General features: G+C 44.6%; 1 protein-coding gene across 1 annotated transcript in view; it reads left to right on the top strand.

Moving 5' to 3' along the window:
* The window catches only part of prkcz (protein kinase C, zeta), a gene marked incomplete at its 5' end in the record, with an annotated part of 473,324 nt that overhangs the window by 79,443 nt on the left and 370,124 nt on the right, over positions 1–23,757 (top strand). The window contains one exon of the mRNA XM_084334199.1: positions 4,182–4,232. Coding sequence (XP_084190325.1) covers positions 4,182–4,232 — 51 coding nt within the window. The remainder of the gene's footprint in view (positions 1–4,181; positions 4,233–23,757) is intronic.

Genomic DNA, 23,757 nt, shown 5'->3' with positions numbered 1-23,757 from the left:
CCACATAACGCCATAACGTTATTTCCCTGTACATTGCAACGTTAACACAACGCAGCATTTCCCTGTACATTGCAACGTTAACACAACGCAGCATTTCCCTGTACATTGCAACGTTAACACAACGCAGCATTTCCCTGTACATTGCAACGTTAACACAACGCAGCTGTCAACTGTACTTTACATATTATCCAAACGAGGACCACATAACGCCATAACACGCCATAATGTTATTTCCCTGTACATTGTAACGTTAACACAACGCAGCTGTCAACTGTACTTTACATATTATGGAATACATGTATATTATCGCGACGCGATTCACTCGCAATGCCATAACGTTATTCGGGCATTCATAAAATTGATTGAATGAAATTGATTGAATGAAAATGTTATTAACAGATTGCAGAATGGGTACAATACAGTACGGCTCAATACACACAATTAACCAGTGAAAGAATGCACGTTTATAGCGAGAGATGATAAATGTAAAAAAGAAAAAAAGAAAAAAATTGAAGTGATTCGAACTTGTGACCAACCGCACCGCAGGCTCCACAGCACGGCGGCGTACCAGTTGAGCTAAGCGTCGATGGAAAAAGACCGGGGATTACGGCTACATAATGCCGCAAGCTCTGCCGCTCCGCTACGCGGCAGAGCTCCACTCTGCTGCTCCGCTCTGCCGCTGACGAACCAAAGGCTTATGGCGCGTTTTGTGATTGACCAGCGTTAATATGAACGAAAGGCTTATGGCGCGTTCTGGCATCTGTGATTAATGGGGGTCTGAACCGCGTCGAACCAAGCGGCGACCTCATGCGCATGCGTGGCGAGCACCTGGGCGAAGGAAAAGGAAATGCGCATTACCGTACTGGCGTATGGCGAAGAATGCGGAAGCGCTCTTGCACTCTTCGGCTGTGATTAATATAGACGCGGTCAGGAATGCGCGGACATCATCAGTCGATCACAACACTCTTCAACACAGACGATACGTTTCGAACAAAAGTTTGTTACAATAATTTTCATATAACGCTACTTGGGACAGCTCTGCTGTAAAGATGTAGCTGGCTCTGCTCTAATCTCTCTACCCCGCGTTCGGTTGCTAACTTGCTATTGTTTGCGACAGTCTGCCGTAAACATGGGAAATAATTGCGACAGCTCTGCCGTAAACACTGGAAATAGCCTCGGTTACTATGCCCACACGTGACCACTGTAACTGGGATGCTCGCAAAACTTCACCCTGGACTCCGGTTTTCAAAGACCGCGGTTGCAGTGTTCCAAAACCCCAGTTGCGTGTGGCCGAGCAGTGCAACCGTGCACATAAGGCTCGGTTATATAACACCCGCGTTCGTGTGGACAGGGCCTAAGTTACACTTCTTAACGTTATAGCAACAAAAAAAAGACGCCTCTCAATATAGGTCTATTATTTACGCGAGTCAGACGTTCTGTCCCAGACATTAAACGTGACTCTGTGACACGATTCCATTCGTGAGGAAAGGGGGGGGGGGGGGGGGGTTATATTGATAACTTCACATTTATTTGGCTATTCGTTATAACGTGGCCAATCAGAGAAACGCGAAGCACTCTTGGGCTGGGATTATTATAGACGCGGTCCGGCTGAATCTCCCGCGGCTGAGAACAGCAATGTCAGGAATGTCAGAGCATGTGATGCATCTGAACCAATCACGTTATCTGCACCAGCCCAATGAGAGCTTGTTGCTTGTGACAAACCCCTCAGCGCGAGACAGCTGTGATTCATAATGATATTGGGGAGAGAGCGACCGTTGATCTGAATGCTGCAAAATCAACAGGCGCAACATGACAAAGTGTACCTCCAGTTATGCTGCTCTGATTAAAGGTTATGTTAAATTGGTATGTGGTCCAGTTATGCTGCTCTGATTATGTCCTCTTAAAGTTGTCAGGCTTCAAACATTTTGCAATGTTTTCTATGCTAAATCTTTCTCTTCAAAGTAACTAGTAACTGATGTGTTCAGATAAATGTAGTGGAGTAAAAGGTACAATATTTCCTTTGAAATGGGTGGGGGGGGGGGAAGGGAAGGAGAAGGAAAGAGTGAGGAAGAGCAAGCAAGAGCATATGTATTGTATTGTATTGTATTTATTATGTGTATATCTTTTAATCTACATTTATTTTGATTTAAGTAATGGACTGTCATTATTGTTATTATTATGTCGGTCATAGTCCTGTGATTTATTGTGGATTTCTACTGTTAATGTATTGTGTGTCTAGTTTTATAAGTAAAGGAGTAAAGGAGTAAAAGTATAAAGTGTTCCTTTACCTTTCACTACCACACTACAGAAGGTTACCCTTTCACTACCACACTACAGAAGGTTACCCTTTCACTACCACACTACAGAAGGTTAACCTTTCACTACCACACTACATAAGGTTAACCCTTTCACTACCACACTACAGAAGGTTAACCTTTCACTACCACATTACAGAAGGTTAACCTTTCACTACCACACTACAGAAGGTTAACCCTTTCACTACCACACTACATAAGGTTAACCTTTCACTACCACACTACAGAAGCTTAACCTTTCACTACCACACTACAGAAGGTTAACCTTTCACTACCACACTACAGAAGGTTAACCTTTCACTACCACACTACAGATGGTTAACCTTTCACTACCACACTAATTTTTAAATAAACTATCATGACTTTTCCTTTTTCCTGTGGGTGTTGTGTTTGCAGTGTCACAAGACAGAGTCATTGTCATAACAAAGAGCCTGAGACTAGGCGGCTGGGTGGTGCAGCGGACATTGCGCTCGTCACCAACGCAAGAGACACCGGGTTCGATTCCGGCTGTCGGCGTTGCCTCCGGCTTGGGCCGGCCGTCATACTAACTCAATTGGCAGAGTTAGCGGGTGGAAGTCGATGGGTGGTAATCTGGATGTTGTGGACAGCGACTCCTACAGGTCGGTTGGGGGACGCCTGCACAGCAGAGACAGGAAATGGCGGGGGTATTATGAGCCTCCCACACATTACACCTCGCCAATGAGAGTCCGTGCTGGCAGGTGAAAAGATGTGACAGGCTGCCTCCTCGTGTATCGGAGGTGACGCGTGATGCAAGGCTTCTATCCTCCCTACAACCGGCCAGTGGGGGGCATATGCAAGCAACGTTCAAGACAGGGGAGGGGAGAATTGGCACAGCGAAATTGGGATGGGAGAAAAATAGAAAAAGAGGAGAAAAAGTGGATAAAAAAACCAAAGAGCTTGAGACTGGAACGCTGCCAGGTGTTAATTGCCCCAGAGAGGGGTGCCATGGATTACAATGAATTCTGGGTAGTGTTGTAGTTGTTTTACACTGTAAGTGTAAACTCTTGAAGGGCCTTTTTCTCTGAATACGTTTTTGTGATATCACCATGATTCATAGGAAGTAGCTTGAAAAGTATCCCACCAAAATGTTCAAGTGATGGCTTATTTTGAAGATATGAATCTGTACTTTCATAATATGTAAAAAATTAAAGATCCCTCAACATGACCCTGAAGCCCATGCCTGGTCACATTTTACTACTAGGAGTGCTTATTAGTAGGTATTCATCTCATTCTCTTAATTCATTCATAATTGGTTCTTACAACGGAATCAGCTGAAAGCACATTCAAACTAGACGCACAACTGGCAGCAAAATAAGTATGAATAAACCATATTACTGTCCACTGACATCTAATTTAAATCATTCATTAGTTATGTAGTATTAAAGCTTGAGACGACTGGTATAATCCATACAGTGTTTCCTGTTTAGACAATATATTTAGCCCACGAAAAAGGAGAATATGATGAGTAAGCTCACATTAAAGTACCGGTAGCTTTCGTTGGAGACCCCTGCACACAGCATCCATGACTCTCCTCCTTTTTCATCCCTTCCTCTTTTAACCCCATCTGTTCTGTCCTTGTCTTTTCATTCTTCTGACATCTGCCTTGAAGTTTCATTTGAAGACATCTTGTGTATTTGTTAACCCTTGCGTATTTGTTAACCCTTTCACTACCACACTACAGAAGGTTAACCTTTTCACGACCACGCTACAAAGGGTTAATGCTTTCACTACCACACTACAGAAGGTTAACCGCAACTGTGGCGTGGTAGTGAAAGTGTTAACCCTTTGTAGTGTGGTAGTGAAAGGCTTAAGGCAGGCATTCATATTACCATATTTCTCTTCCAGTCTTTTCCAGTATCCCGGAGAAGCCCGGCATGGCTTGCCCTGGAGAGGACAGTGAGTAGTTTCAACTTTCTCCACCCTTTTAGGTGTACAGTGCCATCTTTCGCCACCCTTTTAGGTGTACAGTGCCATCTTTCCCCACCCTTTCAGGTGTACAGTGCCATCTCGCATAGCGGGATTAGAACGTTGGGAGCTGAGCATCGGAATGATGACGTCACAGTGGCTATTGGCCATTGAAATCTATAGACGGCTTCAGTGGAATAGACCCTTTTCACGGCGGCCATTTTTCTTTGTCGTAGTTTGGTAAACAAAAGTGTAGCCATAGATAGGTTACGCCTTTGTTTACTCAACTGTGACCGGTCAAAATGGCTGCTGTGAAAAGGGTCTATTGTGTTGCTTGGTCACAGTATGGACCCAAGATGGGCGGCACGGTGGTGTAGTGGTTAACACTGTCGCCTCACAGCAAGAAGGTCCAGGGTTCGATTCCCGCTTGGGGACCAGGTTTCCGCGATTCCAATTACCCAGGTGGGGTATCTCCCAGGCCTTTCTGTGTGGAGTTTGCATGTTCTCCCCGTGCTCGCAAGGGTTTCCCCCCCGATAAGATAAACCCAATGGAAAAACATGCACAACAACAGATCGCTAACGCTGTGGCGTCCTTGACGAAGACGGGCAGGAGCACTTGGATTGGTCCCCGGGCGCGGCAGGCGTCGGCGAGGGCCATCATATTCCATAATTTCCGACCTACAAACAACTCTTATATGTTGTGTGCTCAGTATGTATGTGATGACGACACGACACACAAGAGTAATAATTATTTGTGTCGTGTCATCATCACTGAGCACACTGAGCACACAAATGTAACGTTAGCGGCCACCACATCTACACGAACGTCTACACAACATATAAGAGTTGTTTGTAGGTCGGAAATGATGGAATAGATTTACCAACAAAAAAAGGTGTTTAACCTGCTCATACCTTATTAAAAGCGAAAGTATAGACGCAGCACGGATAACTTGTGCTTCCATTCAAACAGACGGCAACACACGTGACGTCAAGTCTCGCTCGCGTGAAACTTCCTCTCTAGATACTCTTCAATACCTGGCCAGGGTACTCCTGGGTCCTAGTGCCCCCTGATGTTACACTATATGTCATGCACATGTATTTTATATGTTAATAAAATTGCATTTATCTTTAGTCCTAATTCTGTCACTGTTTGATGTCACAAAGAAGGGTGTATCTGAAAGCTGCCTACAACATTTGTAACATGTGATGAAAAAGTAAACAAATAATTAACTGTATTAGACACTTGTTAATGATGAATAGGCTTCACTTTAGATTGGCCCCCACGATAGCATCTGCAAATGATTTATAGATGTTTTATGAATGTCTTAACAAATCATTTGTTGAACATGAAAAATACACTATAGTCGTTTTTTCATATCCATTTTTCAAAGCATCTACAAATGTGTTACTACACATTAAACAACATTATTTAGGCTACGTTTAGACGAGCGTTTTGGGATGGAAGTCTGAACAGAAACCGCAAAAGTCGTCTTGCGGTTTCACTTTTAATTTTGCGTTTAGAAGAGCGTTTTGGGGTGGAATTCTCCGTGCAGACGAGGCTGTAACAACTCGAGACAACGGAGCCCCGCTGTCACACGATTGGCGCATATGTCACATGACGTGCTGTGAAGACCCACCCTACTCTGCCTCTGATTCGCAGAGTGTGGGTGGGGAATGTGATTGGACCAAAGCAGAGTCACTCACAGACAGTGGGTCCAGTCATAATAGTTGTGATAGCCGTGGGACAGATTCTTGTGTATTTAAAAGTACTGCCAATGTCGCCTTCAGGTGATCGCCATGGATAGAATCAGACATGCTTTGTTTACGCTTCTAGGCTACTGGCGCATGCCTGTGATGTAAGCAGTAGGCGCGACGAGAGCCTTGACGACCCTTTCGTCATCGTTTTATGTGGTTTGACAGTTTAGACGAGAGCGCAAAGGTTTACCGTTTCTAGGAATTCCACCCTGGAAGGTGGTCTCACTTTTTTACGGTTTCACCCCGTAAAAACGCTGTTTCCGTATAAACGAAAGGCACATCTGAAAAAATATTTTTGCGGATTCACCTGCTAGCGTTTCCGTCTAAACGGGGCCTTAATGATGAACAAATCAAGTTCAAACAATGTTGATAATGAGTTATAAATAATGTAGAACTAATCTGTAAATGTTATACAAATATAGTTATAAATGATTTAATAATAACTTATGAATGTATATAAATGGTTTGTTCATGATTAGTTCATTATCCACTAATGCGTTATAAATACTTTGTAAATGGTATACAAATATAGTTATAAATGATTTAATAATCATTTGTGAATGTATATAAATGGTTTGTTCATGATTAGTTCATTATCTACAAATACCTTATAAATGTATTATAACAGGGTGTTATTATAAAGTGCTACCAAATTTTTTTTATGCGTATGCATGCATGTGTGTGTGTGTGTGTTTTTCCTGTTTGTCCACTTTCTGTCGACTAGATATCTTCAGTGCTTTTATCCAAAGCGCTTTACAATCCGTTCCTCACATTCACCCATTCACTCACACATTCACACACTGACAGCAGAGGCAACCATGCAAGGTGCCAACCTGCTCATCGGGAGCAATTAGTGGTTACTTCAGGCGTTAAGTCACTGCTCCCAAAGAGCAGGTTGGCACCTTGCATGGTTGCCTCCACCATGAATGTGTAATGCTTTTGATAAATGCAGTCCATTTATGAGGCCGAAGGCTGCTTTGTTTTGTAAAACATTATATTACCGGTAATACCAAACCAAAGAGCAATTAGGATTCCAACAAGTTTTGTTTGAGGCCACCAACAAAATGGCAACAAGACTAACAAGATCAGACTCCTATCTCTTTGAATGCGGAGTCATCCGTATCTAAGGATCTGTCATACATAGACTCCTATCTCTTTGAATGCGGAGTCATCTGTATCTAAGAATCTGTCATACATACTGTAGACTCTTATCTCTTTGAATGGGGAGTAATCCGTATAAGAATCTGTATAATCTGAATCTGAGCGTCTACACATGCACCATACAGTCGTTTCGGCCACAGGATAATTTTACCTGGCAACCAACCACTCACTTTGCAATTCCCAGCCTTTTATGCAGTAAAATAATTCTTAGCATTAAATTGCATCACATTTAATAATTTTCTCTGAATATTTTGTAGCAAGTTTAGTTTAGTTTACTTTAGTTTAGTTAATTTGGATCAAGTAGCTTCATCTTTACCAGGTCCCTAATGTCCAATTTGGAATTGACCCCCTTTTCAGTCTGTGCGTTTGTGCGCAATATATATATTAAATATCGTCTAATTATGATATTGTATCATGGATACATAACATTTTTTAACATTGATAATTGCAATACATCATTTTGTCATCTAAATCAACAATTTCATTCAGGGTTCTCACAAAATAATTCATGAAATGTCAGGTGAAGAAGTTTCAATTGATGGTATCACACTTCCCATTACCATGCAGGACCAATATGATAAACATCGACTGGATTATCAGACATGTGATTTTCCAGCAGATATCGTATGTATATATATTGATATAAAAAAGGGCTCCTGAATATCGTTATTTTCTCTGTTGCCCAGTCCTATCTGAGTGTGTTGATGTGACCAGCCGTGTTTATTCCATCATCATGATGAATCTCTAAACTATATTGGGTGTTTTTATGGACGGCTTCTCCAGTGGGGTGGGTGTGTGTGTGTGTGTGTGTGTGTGTGTGTGTGTGTGTGTGTGTGTGTGTGTGTCTGCATCTGCGGGAATTCCTTGTTTGGCTGTCCTTTCATCTGTGTGTGTGTGTGTGTGTTTGTGTGTGTCTGCATCTGCGGGAATTCCAGCTGCTTGCTTGTATGTATTGTATGTTTCTGCTGCTGATGTGAGTGTGAATCCCTGCCCCCAGCAGTGTGTGCTTGCTCCTGGCATGTGTGTTAGCTTACTTCCAGCAGTGTGTTTATGTGTGTGTGTGTGTGTGTGTGTGTTTGCTGCCGTGAGTCATATTCCCACTCTTAGCTGTGTGTATATGTATGTATGTGCTGTAATGTGTGTGTGTGTGTATTGATTGATTGATTGAATTGATTGATTGATTGAAAAGTTTATTAACAGATTGCAGAATGGGTACAGTACAGTACATCTCAATACATACAATTGTTAAGGGGATGCAGACCAGAGAAAGACTTTCGTCTTGTTTCCACCAGGGTCCCCCATTTTCAATTCATCATAACATATATGACATACATGACATACAGATAGACAGTACTGCTACATCTATACATTTATGACATATCAGATTTGCAAATACAGTACTGTTTGTGATACAAAAGTGTCCATTTACGTATTATGTATATGTATGTATGTGCTGTAATGTGTGTGTGTGTGTGTGTGTATGTATGTGCTGTAATGTGTGTGTGTGTATATGTATGTATGTGCTGTAATGTGTGTGTGTGTATGTGCTGTAATGTGTGTGTGTGTGTGTTTGTATATGTATGTATGTGCTGTAATGTGTGTGTGTGGTCATGCAGGTTTGATCAGGCAGTTCAGAATCTTCCTGTCTGCCCTCTGAGGTGATAAGAGGGGGGGGGGGGGGGGGGGCTATGGTAGGGGGGGCCTAAGGTGTCAGACCTCAGAGCCTGTCTGCCCGTCACACAGAGAAGGAAAACATTACAGCCTCTCTCCCCACAATGCCTGCTTGCATTTCTAATGTCAACAGTCAAGGTTATTTTAGTGCGCTGTCATGTCTCAATCAGAGGGATACCTTGATCTTTTCAATTTAGTTGGTCACTAGTTACCTTGAGGTAATCCCTTCCAATGGGTCTCCTTGATTCATGTGTGCCACTGTGCCAGCATTTAGAAGACTATTGACTATTGTCAGTGCTGTGCTCACTGGCACGCCTAAATACCTAAATGATGCATACCCATTATTAGCTACAGTGTTTATTAACCGCAGCTACTCTATGTTTACCCTGCTATGTTTACTGTCTGGCATGTCTGTGGCAAAAGGCCCATTGCGATTTTGTTGTTTGGCCTTTGAAGTGTAGTCTTAGAGCACCACAAATATCAAAATAGCATCACGCAAACATCAGCTACAGTTAGCCACCACTGATGCTAAAGGTGGCAAAATGTTTAGGGGCAAGCATGATATGCTAAATGAAGGTGATTTTACCTACATCTGAGACATGGCATGCTTACCTCTGACTTTATGCAAACAACAACAACATCAACAATAACAGGCTAGAGGGTTAAGAGCAATTACCTCCAATTGACCAAACCATGCAAACAAAAACAACAACAACAACAGGCTAGTGGGTTAAGAGCAATTACCTCCAATTGATTTCCCCTTGACTACAGATGTGAGATGCCAAGCTATTGATTAAATCGGTTCATTTCCACAGGGAATTCAGGAGCTTGTATGGATGTCTTACATTTAAGTAAGTACGAGTAATGTGGAAAGTGATGCAGCGTTAAGTGTAAGCTTAAAACGTACTGGGACAGTGTTGTATGCTCTAATTTGTATTTAACAACAACAATTGAGGTACAAATTCTGAATGTCAGTTTTTAGTTGTGCTTAGTAGTGTTGTTGTTTTTCTTCATATGTTGAAGTTTGAATGGCACAGTGTTAGGATGTGGTTACAGGCAGGCTCAAATGCACAACACGGGAGACAGGAAAATTCAACCCCGAAGGGCATTTAATAATACGTTGCAAAAAGTTAACACACTTCAGTGCGGTGTGTGTGTGTGTGTGTGTGTGTGTGTGTGTGTCTTGAGCCTGGCGGGTGGGTATCCGTGACCGTGGGGGAAGCAGGGGGTTGAAGCAGGCTGTGAATAAACGAAGATCTGACGGTGATGCATGGAGATCCTGGTCTTCTTGTAGGTGGTGTGGTGATTAGACGGCAGGTGTGGAGTCTCCATCCATCAGCGTGATGATTATCAGCTGTGCCTTTTGCGTGCCCATAGAGCGTGCGCCGAAGTGCAGGAAGTGAATGGGACAGACACAGGGTTAGAGACAGACACGGGGGTGTGTGAGGGAGACAGAGAGGATTGTGCAGGTGAAACCGTAACACACAGTGCCATTCAATGTTTCAATGGAAATAGAAATCACCTCCCTCCCTCCCATAATTTGAAGTGAGTTTTTTTCCCTGTCCAATTTTACCAAGGGAATTCAATGGTGGAAATCTGTCCCAAAATCCGGCCAAAACTATTTTGAGAACAAAATATCATCATCATCATCATCATATGAGATCATCATACCCCAACAGATAACCTCTGAGTGACACATAATAATAATAATAATAATAATAATAATAATAATAATAATAATAATAATAATAATAAATAATGACACCAGTGTAGAACACATCGCCCATTTGAAACAAACTCACAGGTCATTTTGTCCCAATACTTAAAGTGACTTGAACATTAAATTGACTTGGAATGGGAGACATTACTTCAGCAGTGATGGAGACACTCTCTCTCTCTCTCTCTCTCTCTCTCTCTCTCTCTCTCTCTCTCTCTCTCTCTCTCTCTCTCTCTCTCTCTCTCTCTCTCTCTCTCTCTCTCTCTCTCTCTCTCTCTCTCTCTCTCGTTTATTTCTTTTCACAATCTATTGTGCTTGCACAATAGAGAATAGTGTTTATTTAAAAAAAATATGAACCATGATGAACCCAAAATATGCTAATACAAGGTGAGTGGGCAGTCCATACACCTAGTACCTAAATGCAGTGAATGTACAGGAATTTATCTCTTGCGTGTGTTTCGGTTCCTTGCGTGGGGGGCTCGCTGTGGCTTCTGCAGTGTTTCAGGGTGTCCTGGGGGTCCCGGTGTCGTCTCAGACCGTCCCGGTGCTGTGTGTCTTCTCATTGATCGCTGTTGTGTTTGTCTGCTTGAGTGTTTGGAGTCGTGGCTCCTTTGGCGTGGCTGCGGGTCCTGGGGCGTGTGGTCTGTTTGGGGGTGGGGGCGTGGGATTTGCTGGTTTACTCGTGGTGGTGGGGTTGCTGGGACCAGAGGAGATTGTGCGGCCCAAGGGGGTGGCATTCCCGTCGCTGTGCATGGTGGTGTGAGTGGAACGTGGGCTGTTTGTGTTTTCCTTCGGTCATGACATGCTTTATCGGGGGGTAGGGCTGTCCCCGACTAAGGATTTGGATAGTCGACTATGATTGGCCAAAATTTGTCGTTAGTCGACTATTAGTAAAAAAAATAAAAATAATAATAATATTTTTTTTTGGGCTGTGGGGGTGCTTAATGTCTGAAGGACTCGACTGAATGCTTCTTGTCCTCTGCAAAAGCATGCAATTGGTCCACTGATGGATACATCTTGATATTTGTCTAGTCTAGTGTGTTCATTAGATGGGTAAAATCCTCTTTCAGTGCCTCTGTTCCGGTTTTCTTAGGCAGTTAGCCTTGCTGGTATGCGTGCCATTAGCGTTAGCCACGCTTCTAGGCCTCTTTTCTTTTGGAAAGAATGATAAAAAAAAATATATATATATATATTTTTTTTTTATAATTTCTTTTTTTAATTCAAATTCATTTTTATTTTTTTGCGATGCTGTAGTTGGCCCATGACACACACACACACACACACACACACACACACACACACACACACACACACACACACACACACACTAACATTAATTAACGATAGGTTATGACTATAACCAAGTTCTGTTAATAATGGTGACGCTCGGCATCACTACTGCACTGTACCTCGCACGTGCACGCGGACTGAATAAAGACCACAATGTACCTTTATATCCCAATATTCGTCTGACCACAGGGGTGGGGCCACATACTCGCCTCCTTCCCAAGCTTTCCCAAGCTTTCACCACAAGGTGAGATCAAGGGCAGCAGCGGCGTCTGATGCTGAGCGTCACCATTATTAACAGAACTTCTAAATCGTTCTGTATCATAATGGCTCCGCTCGGCATCACTACTGCACAAGGGAGGCCGAGCGAGAGCCATCGGCCGACAAATACACCCCGCTGAGGCCCCCCACAACCATCAGATCAGGGAGGACCGAGCCCCCCCGACCCCCCCTAATGGAGGGCACCCCCCCTATTGGAGGTTCCCGGGAGGGCGACGGACCCGACCGTGCGAAGAGGCACTCAAGCAACTCAACGCACAGGGTGAGCAGACCGTGGCCTGACCCCACGACTACACACACGCACAACCCGCATGCCACTCGGGAACGAACGGAGGGAACAACCTCGTTACTGCCCCCAGAATCACGGGGTCAAGAGCAAACCCAACCCATTGGCAAGGCCGTAGCAGCGGAGCGCGAAGGAAGACCCAGACCCACTGAAGGGACTGGATCCCCTGGAAAACGGGGGCCCGGAGAGGTCAATGACGCCAGGCATCAAGACCCCACCAGGCGGTCACTTAGTGACACCGCCCCCCACATCGCCAGCGTATTCGGATAAGGCCCCTCCAAGAGCGGGCCCTCTCCCCCCAATAGCACACCGCCTGGCACACTGACCCTGCAGAACAGGCAGTCAGCATGGCCTCAAGCACACAAAAAAGGTTAACCAACGGAAGCAGGCAGCGCACCGGGGAAAACCAGGCAACAGGCTGTAACCTGAGCCTGGAGCACTGCGGACGAGACAGGCGCCAAAGGAGTTAGCTGAGAACAGCCCCCCCGGCGGAAGGGGCGTATGCTGGCGTTGTTGCATGACCAAGCCTCCATTTAAAAAAAAAAACCCACCCAGAGGGGTTGAGGCAGAGAAGGCTGACATAATTGGCAGACGTCATGAATGTGCAGGGGCACCCTCAACCGGGTAACTCGGGAGTTGACACTGCTCCAACACACCAGGGAATCAACCACCTTGTCATTACCCAATGCGGTGGTTGTTCCTATAACCCCTCAAGAAAAAACTCCAAAACACACCTGCGGGTACACACTGACTATACCGCAGTACAAGTGTTTCAGTTTTCAAAAAAGGGTTATCCCAGGCCTACGGGTCGACGAAACATTACTTCGGACCGGGCCCGGCGATACGGGAAGCACAGGGTCACCAGAGGAGGTCAAAGACCACCCCAACAGGCCCCTCTTTGCCATGCGTGAGAGAGGAGCGAAAAGAATGGAGAACCAGCCCCAAGCACACCGTACTTGGTATTCCTAGGCGGTCTCCCAACCAAGTACTAACCAGGACCAACCTGCGTAGCGGCCGAGATCTGACGAGATCGAGCGTGTACAGGTTGGCATGACCGTAAGCCATTACGACAGTGCAGAGTACAAAATGTACCCAACCAGGGTCTCCATAGCGCTTAACCCTGTGACACCTGGACCGACCTGGCATTTTTCCCCCTGAAAAAAGCCCAAGTCCCTCAGGGTACCAGAACAGCAGATCTGCGTCCCCGGCGGACAACAGGTTTAACTGATCCGGACCAGCGTGACCAGAACCAGTCCCGTGCCCTAACCACGCCCGACATGCCTACTCCAGGAGAAGGGGCAGATATGCGTGTTGATCTTAAACACGAAAAGAAGGCGCCACCCAGACGTTCAGTGCGAACCGCGCCCGGTGGCCCACCCCCAGGGCGTGAGACCCCTCTACATATGTTCAGATCCATTCCGTCATCATCCCCCAGATATGAACGAGAATCCGTCGACAACCAACACAGGTCGTCGGAAGAGGAAAAACCTCCATCCCAGTTGCTTTATAAAAACGCTGTTTTAACCTCAAGCAACCAAGGCGTGCCAGTCATTCGCCTGATCTTCAACAGAACACCCCGAGCTAGCACTATGCGTGCGTCGGGACACAACCACATCAATGAACAGGCTATTTAGACCTGTCATTGAATCCCCAAGGCGCCCAGGGGAACGACAAGAGGGGTGTGATGCTTCCTAACTCCAACTATTTTTAATAGAAAAGAAGGAAGCACCAACAGCATGTATCCCAGTCTACACAGCCGGGGGTAAAAATTGTTTAAATTTTTACATCCCACCACCCTCCCATAGGGAGGAGACGGAAATCCCCAGAGAGACTTCCCACGCGAGCTGTACAGATTGAAAAGAACATATTGCAACCTTGAGCCATGTACAATTTTGGTTTTAGGGCTCTCCGGGGAGGAGGCACTGAACCCTTACACTCAATCGAATCGAATACACACACAATAGAGTAGGACTCCTTTTTGAAGTTCCACTCACCTTGACAATCTGAAACTTGAACTTGAACTCACATGGAAGGAGAGTCCTAACTCACAGAAGACCCCCGAACAGGAGCTTCGTGAGGAGGAGCCCTGACCACCCCCCGAAACAGATCCATCATATGAACCCGAACAGCTCACAGAAGTCCTACCAACAGAGACGTGCACAGTGACGTACTCTATGGCGGGGGAATTTCTGCGGTGCACACGCCCAATATTCCAGGGCGTGGGACCAGGAAACCCCCCCCCCCCCCCCTCTTACCCTGTAACGTGCCGAACAGCAACGTGACAGGAACCTTGAAGGACAGGAGGTTTTAACCCCTGCCCATCAAAGAAGGGGAGAAAAGGATTACCAGTTCACCCCTTTACGACCCCACACCCATGATACGATGTAATGACAAAAAAAAGAGTATGACGCAGTCATAGTCAGCTCCATGAAGCGTCTAACAGCTTCACATAGCGCATGTGCTAACCTGCTATCTGATTTTTACTAAGGAAAAAACACAGAATAGAGAGGGCCCTCTCAAGAGCCCCGGTACCAGACTTACACATGTGCTTCTGTGGCCAACCCAACCCAGTTGTAGGTCACACGACACACACAACCCATTATCACCTAAAAAAAATGGCAAAAACACTCTACAGAGGAACGCCGTTTTTCATAATGAGAGAATACATAATTCTCGATTAGTATCGGCCACAGGCCTTGCTAAGCACACACGAAAAGTGACCAAACAATCTTTTCTTTTAGGAAAATACAGTTCCTCAAGCAGTTTTAGCACAACCTCAGCAATCAAGCTAAGGGTTACATCGTATCCCACCACACAGTGACACAATATATTGTAACAACATGTCTGAGAGGAGGGTGAGGAAGTCCCCAGGGAACCGGGGGGAAAACACCCCTCCTACTTTACCCTTAATACGGCCAGTCGAACAGGTAACCTGTTAATATGTGAACACACTGTTCATTGTCATTACAATTCATTCTTCACTCATATGTCACTAAGCATAGCTTTATAGGTTAGTTTAACCCCCTTAGTTGTGAGTACACGGTACATAAACACACATGATGTTTCTCAACACAACAAACCAGATCATTTTCACATCTGTAACAAACAACCCGATTTGCATGGAGAAGCTAAATACCAGTGACAAGACAATTCACACATAACTCGCATCGTATCCTAAATGTAGTGCAGCAACACTCGTTTTGGAAAACATCGTTATTTACAAAACATTTAGAAGGGAAAGAAAGAAGAAGTGTTCAAGGTCTGGTCAAGACCCTTCCTACCGTGAGCGCAGATCAAGCGAAACTGCAGTCTCTAACAAGGCACCGATAGTAAACACAGCATTCCTGTGTTGTCGACATGGGCAGCGTCGCCGCTCCATCCCGCCGCTACGGTTCCCCTTGTTGACGCAGTCCTCGCCGGCCGGCCTCAGGGTAGGTTCGACTAACATCCTCTGTCAAAGATGACGTCGTAGTCAGAGTGTTTAAAGCATGTTATAGTCTCAGAACTTTCAACAGTGTAGCATTAAGCTAACGGCCGCTCTCGGCCGATAGCAGCAAGCTAACGTTACCTAGCCTAGTGACACAACAGGCTAGCGCCTGCAGCTAACAGCTGACTGGCTAACAGGTAGGCCTATATGAATTGAAAATGGGGGACCCTGATGGAAACAAGACAAACGTCTTTCTCAGGTCTGCATCCCCTTAACAATTGTATGTATTGAGCCGTACTGTATTGTACCCATTCTGCAATCTGTTAAATAAAGTTTTCATTCATTCATTCATTCATTCACAACTAGCACGCAAGCTAAGCAGCTATCACCTGAACTTGTACATAACGATATAACAAGCCACACTCAGACAGGCCGCCGTTCTGAAACCCTCCTCACCTTTTAAGAGAGAAGAGAAACGAGATGTTAACACAGTTTTACAACGGTGATTTTACCATACATCCGGCGGAGCCAGCACAAGTCCCATCTGGGCTGTAGCCGACTTGAACATGGATTTTCCGATAACGATCATCCATGCCCACATTTCCTCGTTTAGGGTATACTCTCATTTGCATATGAAAGACGGGGCCTATACGGTGACAGAGAAGTACCCACGCACACACTCACTTTAAACAAACACACTGTAGCACCCACTCCACACACTTTATAGCACACACCCACTTTAAACAAACACACTGTAGCACCCACTCCCCACACTTTATATTTATGGATGAAGGATTGCACTACAACTCGTACACCTTACTGTAAATTGTACCTAAAATTGTACCTCATCCCATTTCTGCTTTGCACTAGATAGTACTGTACATTAGTACACTGCATAGTATTGTGTATTGTATATTATATGGTAACTCAGAACATTGTACATATGTCTATACCGAACACTGTGACCTCATTTTCTTCTTCTAAATTCATGCTATATTATGTTATTATGTTATTTGATACTATCTTGTCTAGCACAGTCTCTGGAGCGTAACAGTAAGAAGCATTTTGTATGAAAGTATTCTGTACTTCTGTATGACAACTATTAAAGAACTTGAACTTGAACTTGAACGCGTCCAGAGATCCTGGGATCACCAGATCACCAGTTGCTATAATGGGCTTCAAACCAAGATCCTCCGCCGTCGCCTAAAAAGGCTGAACAAAGGACCCTAATCTGGGGCCGGTTTTCGTAAACATTGTCAGCTAGCCCCCATAGCACTAACAGACAAGTGGTGCTCGCAAGCAAACATTACTCACCAAACCTGGAACCCACCGCTTCTCACAACAGTGGTGCGTCCTACAGTCCAGCTGTGTCGCTGGAGAGTTTTACCCCATCCAGCCGCAGCAAGGAGGACTGCAGTTGGGAGGCATGTAGCGGCGTGAACTCCCAATACGAAAAAACCGGCGGAGGTGTAGAATGATCATCATCTTCCAGACACTCCAGTACGAAGACAATATCGCCGTATTTTCTCGAAAAATTGTGAGAGAGAAAATAAAGATATGATGTCAACGTATCTCTTGTTTTCCAACTTTCTCCTACTAACAACATCGTCAAGTGGGGATCTACCGAAGGCACTTCCTTGTGGTGAAAGCGAAGAAGGAGGCGAGTATGTGGCCCCACCCCTGCTTATGTAGGTAAGCTGATAGGGGTGTGGTCAGACGAATATTGGGATATAAAGGTACATTGTGGTCTTTATTCAGTGCGCGTGCACGTGCGAGGTACAGTGCAGTAGTGATGCCGAGCGGAGCCATTATGATACAGAACTAATGTTAAATAAAAAATGTTGTTCTTTTTTAAGAAAAATTTATTTTAAATTATATAAAAAAAATAAAAAAAAATTACTACACATGCAAAAAATCTATAAGTGACGCCACTTATCGATTTCACGCAGTTATCGATCATTATCGATAATAATTTAATTAAAAGATTTTTTGATCTTTTTCCCCCTCCTTTTTCCTCCGATTTTCTCCCATCCCAATGTTAGTCGTTATGCCAATTCCCAATCCCCTTCCTGGTCGCTGCGCACTTACCCCCCAGTCGGTCTGGGAGAGTGGAGGCTATCACGTGCTTCCTCCGACACATGTCTAGCCAATCAACCGCTTCTTTTCACCTGGCAGCGCGGACTCTCACTGAGAGGGTGTAACGTGTGGAAGGATCACACTACCCCCCTTAGATCCTATCCGCGATGAGCAGGCGCCCCCGACCGAACTGTAGGAGTCGCTGTTTACAACGACCCGGACCCACCCCGCCAGTTTTCCCACCCTCTAATACAGCCAATTGTATTAGTGTGAACGGCCAGCCAAGCTGGTGACAATGCCGGAGCTGTGAGCTGGATTCGAACAGGCGAATCCAGCGTCTCAGGTGTTGGTGACGAACGCAATCTCCGCTACGCCACCTGACCGCCCATTATCGATAATTATTGATAAATCAATAAGGTGCCAACCTGCTCATCAGGAGCAATTAGGGGTTAAAGGGGGACAGAGAGAGATAGAGAGATTGAGGGGGATACTATTTAATTTCGCCGCGGGGGGGCATAATCCCACGGGACAATGCATTGGTAACTTGTTTCAAATGACAATATATTGTTTCAAATGACAATATATACCCCTGTGAATATTATTGCACGGATCGGAATACGGGCGCGCGCAATGATATTTTGACAGTGATATGCGAGTGCTCCTGACTGCGGGGGAGAAGCTCCTTCCCTGCGTGCTCGTGCGAGTGTGTGTGTGTACAGTAAATGCTCCTGTCCCTCTCTCCCTCTCTCTCTATCTCTCTCTCTCTCTCTCTCTCTCCCTCTCTATCTCTCTCTCTCTCTCGCTCGTTCTCTGCTGTCTCTGTCGGCACCCGCGCACGTCAACCCGTTTGAAGAAGTAATTCCACTCGCTCTGTTGATTGTGGGCGGTGACTACAACCAGTGCCTTACTCACGTCAGCAAAACAGTCAAATCAGAATGGCTTAGTCGAGTGAGGGAGGATCTCGTGAACTCGAGACTGATGAGCCAAAATGAGAATTAGAGACACAGACCCCATTGATACAAACCCCCATTGCTAGAAAACAATGATAAACACTGGAAAAGGCAATTTATAAGACAGGGGACCTTTAAGTGTCTTGCTCAAGGACTCTTCAACATGCTGCTGGGAAGAGCCGGAATAGAACGGGGACCTTCTGATTACCAGACATTCGTTCAACCTCCTGAGCCACTGTCGCCCCTTTTATAGTTGACTTATTTGGTTTAGATGGTAATCATCAGTAGGTGCTATGGATTGACTTGTCTTGTCATGTGTGTATACTTTACATGGCAGCTGAGGTTCTGTCACTACCCAGTTAGTCCTTCCTGTTGGATCAGGCCCTGGCTTTACCATGCACAGTGGCTGGCTTTCACACCAGATTTTATCTTGCCAGGCTTCAAGTTGTCAGGCTTCAAGTTTAGACCAATCAGCGCCCTAGCAGCTGCAGACTACTGGCAGCTATGGCCGTGGTTAGGTGTCATGACAATATATATATTTTTTGGTGTGCTGGCCTATATTCCAAACAGTTGCTGGTCCCAGGCCAGCGTGGCTACACATTATGGCTGGAATGAGGAAGGTTGAAAGGCTTCAAGCAACGAGTTGTTCCAACAAATGTTGAAAAACATGCACAGAACTAATCAAAATGAACCCACATTTATTTGAGTATTTGAGTCTCTGTGCTTCTTTCTTAATAAGCAGCAGAATAGGTGGCAAAGAGAGGCAGGGTCTTTATTCAGACAAGTGATATTCTGATTACATTACCTTTGGGCCATGGAAATGGAAATGCAGTTCAGCGAGTTTTTAGCATTCATGTAAACAGTTTATTTGAAATGTCCAATCAGAATGATTTAAATCGGGTTGAGGAAATATTAAGTAAGTAACCGCAGCTACTGAGGCATAAAATATTAGCTTGGTACTGTAGCATTAGCTAACTAACTAACGGACGCATGCATGCTTCACTGTACACATGCACACTGCACTGTACACATGCACGCTGCACTGTACACATGCACACTGCACTGTACACATGCACACTGCACTGTACACATGCACGCTTCACTGTACGCATGCACACTGCACTGTACACATGCACGCTTCACTGTACGCATGCGCAAATTCTCCTTTGAGGATCAATCAAGAATCAATCAATCACATAGTTTGTGTCAACCATTCATATATGAATATGATACACCACCACTATCCCCAACCCCAAGAATGGCAAAAAAAAACACTAATGGTAATTTCCAGTTACTTTATCTTACAATATACAATCTCTGCATCTCCCTCTCCCTCTCCCTCTCCCTCCTCTCCCTCTCTCTCTCTCTCTCTCCTCTCTCTCTCTCTCTCTCTCTCTCTCTCTCTCTCTCTCTCTCTCTCTCTCTCCCTCTCTCTCTCTCCTCTCTCTCTCCTCTCTCTCTCTCTCTCTCTCTCTCTCTCTCTCTCTCTCTCTCTCTCTCTCTCTCTCTCTCTCTCTCTCTCTCTCTCTCTCTCCCCTCTATCTCTCCCATGGTAGTCTCGTGTTGTTTGGTGCACTCTGTAGCCGTCCACTTGCTGCGACAGCATGTTTTGCCTGCTCGTGGGCCGCAGTCCTGAGAGAGAGAGTGTCTATGTGTGGGAGCGTGTCTGTGTGTGTGGTGTGGTCTGTGTGTATGTGTGTTGATGAGAGAGGGGGTATTGCCTGTGCTCCTGTCCTGATGCAGACTATTCTTTTACTCTATGAAGAGAACACAGTTGCCTGAGACTGACCGTCAATCTATAGGTATGTAATGATGGACAGGCACACACACACACACACACACACACACACACACACACACACACACACACACACACACACACACACACACACACACACACACACACACACACACACACACACCACACACACACACACACACACACACACACACACACACACACACATACATACATACATACATACATACATACATACATACATACATACATACATACATACATACATACATACACATCACACACAAATGCTGTCTGTTGCACTTTCACTCTCTGTCTCTCTGTCTCTCTCTCTTTCTCTCTCATGCTCTGTACAGTTCTGTGTATTATGCCTTGTGGGGTGTGTGATATTGTACACTATGTACTTCATAGTGTTCTCCCTCTATCTCTCTCTGGGTATCTCTTCAGCAGTGGTACAAATTATATGGCTTCCTGCTTCCTTGTACCAGGGAGAAAATCTCTATTTTTAGGCTCATTACCTCGCTGTTGAATATCTGTAATGATATTTTCTGTACATTCGAGAGAGGAGAGGAGGAGGGGCTGGTCCAAGGCTGGTGAGGTGGAGTGAAGGAGGAGGAGGAGGAAGGGAAGGAGTGACAGAATTGTAAGAATGGCGTGGGGGGTGATGTTTGTGTGTGTGTGTGTGTGTGTGTGTGTGTGTGTGTGTGTGGGGGGGGGGGGGGGGGGTCTTAGAGGCAGGGAGATTATCGTTGATTCACAAGGGCTCTGGGAGAAATAATCAATTCACGTATTAATTTTCTTTTCTCCCATTTGTGATTCTGCATCGATGCGTAAAAGCCGGTAATCCATTTTCAGGGGTTTTAATGTATTATTCGTGCTGCTAATTTAAACTCAAAATAAAGGGAGTTATCTGGGAAACAAGCAACTGTGTTGTATACAACAAAGTTAACTCTTGTTACTTACCATGAAGTGTAGGTCTAGCAGTTATGCTCTTAGATGCATTATTATGAGGTATTATTATGCAGTGGAATTGCAGAAAATATTCAAATCACAATGTAGTGAATGGGATTGTATCAAAAGTTGTGATGCATTCAGAATTGTTTGAATGAAATCATAGCCCTAATAATCATAATTGGTGAGGTCCCTAAAGGATTATCCACCCCTAACCTGCAGTATTATGGTCTCAAAGGCTAGTTTATAATTTGATGGTCTTTGAAGGCTGCAGACACTAGGAAGTTCGTTGTCATTTTAAATGCATTTTGAAACTAGCGACAGTGGCTCAGGAGGTAGAGCGGTCATCTGGTAATTGGAAGGTTCCCGGTTATATTCTGGCTTCTCGCAGTAGCATGTCGAAGTGTCCTTGAGCAAGACATTTAACTCCTAGCTGCTCCCAATGAGCAGGTTGGTACCTTGCATGGTTGCTTCCGCCATCGGTGTGTGAGTGAATGGGTGATTGATTGATTGAAAATGTTATTAAGATTGCAGAATGGGTACAATACAGTACGGCTCAATACACACAATTGTTAAGGGGATGCAGACCAGAGAAAGACTTTCATCTTGTTTACATCAGGGTCCCCCATGTTCAATTCATAACATTTATGACATACAAGATATACAAATATACAGTACTGTTTATTTACAGACAGAGTTTCTAAAAGAGAATATATACATTTGTTGGGGAGGAAACTATAAATATCAATAACAGGAGGCCAAGAGAGGATTTTACGCCAGGTTACCCAACATCATCGGAGCAATATATAGACTGTACCCATGTAGCTTGCAAAGCTCCATCAATAAACAAATACAGTAATGTGAACGGGATTCCACTCGGTCAATGTACAGATAATCTGCTATGCGCATTTTGGCTGATAATGTGCCGGTGGCCGGAGTCTCTTCAGGCCTAATTGTATTTAATTCAATTGTAATGTTATTACTGGGGTATCTATAATTAAAACATCACTTAAATGCAGATCAGGGTTATCCACTGAAGCCATAATGACTCTGACCAGAACCACAGGCTCACAAGCGCACAATAGGCATTGTAGATCGCAGAAATTGATTTAATTTCAGTCATTACAGTGCTTAATGTCGGGTCAGCTTGTCATTTATTTCTGTCAATGTGCTGGTTCTGTAGCAGGACTGGGTCAGTCAACATCCTTGGCTCCCGGCGCACCGAAGATAGTCTACACGCTCCCTCCTCCTGAGCGGAGTTGTCTGTGAACTTGGCAACTTCATTGGATTTATTTATTCTCTAAAAATATCTATAATCATACGATTAAATATTGTTTAAAATAAATCGCTAAATACTATTATTCTGTGTGTCATGTTTCCAAATAAGATTGTTCACAACGGGAAATGCTGTATACGTTGAATTTGTTGGTTGGACCTCTGTGATCAATCTCGCTCGTGAAGTTTCTCAGAGTTCGCTCGGGTCAGACCATTATTTCACATCCCATGGGCGTGTTTCATGACCATATATGGATAATCGTGCACGAGCATAGCCATTAACACTTTGAATGCCAGCCACGCTTTTTGTCGTTAGTTCATGCCGACTTTTGAGTGCCCGCCGACGTCGTCGTATTTTTTTTTATTGGCGATTTGAATTCATATTTCATCAATCGAGCCTCAGGTTAGTGTTGCAGACTCTCTCTGAGCTCAATTGGGAAGATACCGCCCCCCATCGTCTCTCCCTGTGGTACTGTACCCCATTACTTTAGACTGCTGAAGGGGGGGGGGGGGCAGTTTCCTCATTTAACTTTTCCGTCAAGGCCAACTGAAGAATCCATTGTGCTCGCCGGCCCGGAAAACACGTGGATTATGTATTTACAGTACCCAACACTAATCAATAAGCGTGATCGATATTTGGAATGGCGATCAGGAATTGGAATAATCTTTTTGGATAACATCTGATCTAAGGTAAGGAATCTATTTTACCAGTCTTGGGATAATCAGAGCTGTTTTCACCTATATCTCAGCGTGTCCCATATGTGTGTGTGTGGCTGTGTGGCTGTGCGAGCGATCAGGAAATGAGATAATCGATATTTCAGCCCGCTTCTATAGCGTGCATAAGTACACATATACTATCGATAATCTAGTGTTTATTTGAAAACTATTCATAAATAGGCCGAAAAATTACAACGTTTTTGTG

Source organism: Notolepis coatsorum (genome assembly GCF_963971535.1).
Source record: "Notolepis coatsorum genome assembly, chromosome: 17".
NCBI classification, from domain to species: Eukaryota; Metazoa; Chordata; class Actinopteri; order Aulopiformes; family Paralepididae; genus Notolepis; species Notolepis coatsorum.
Note: the sequence above shows the minus strand (reverse complement) of the source record. Positions and strands in the feature narration are given on the sequence as shown.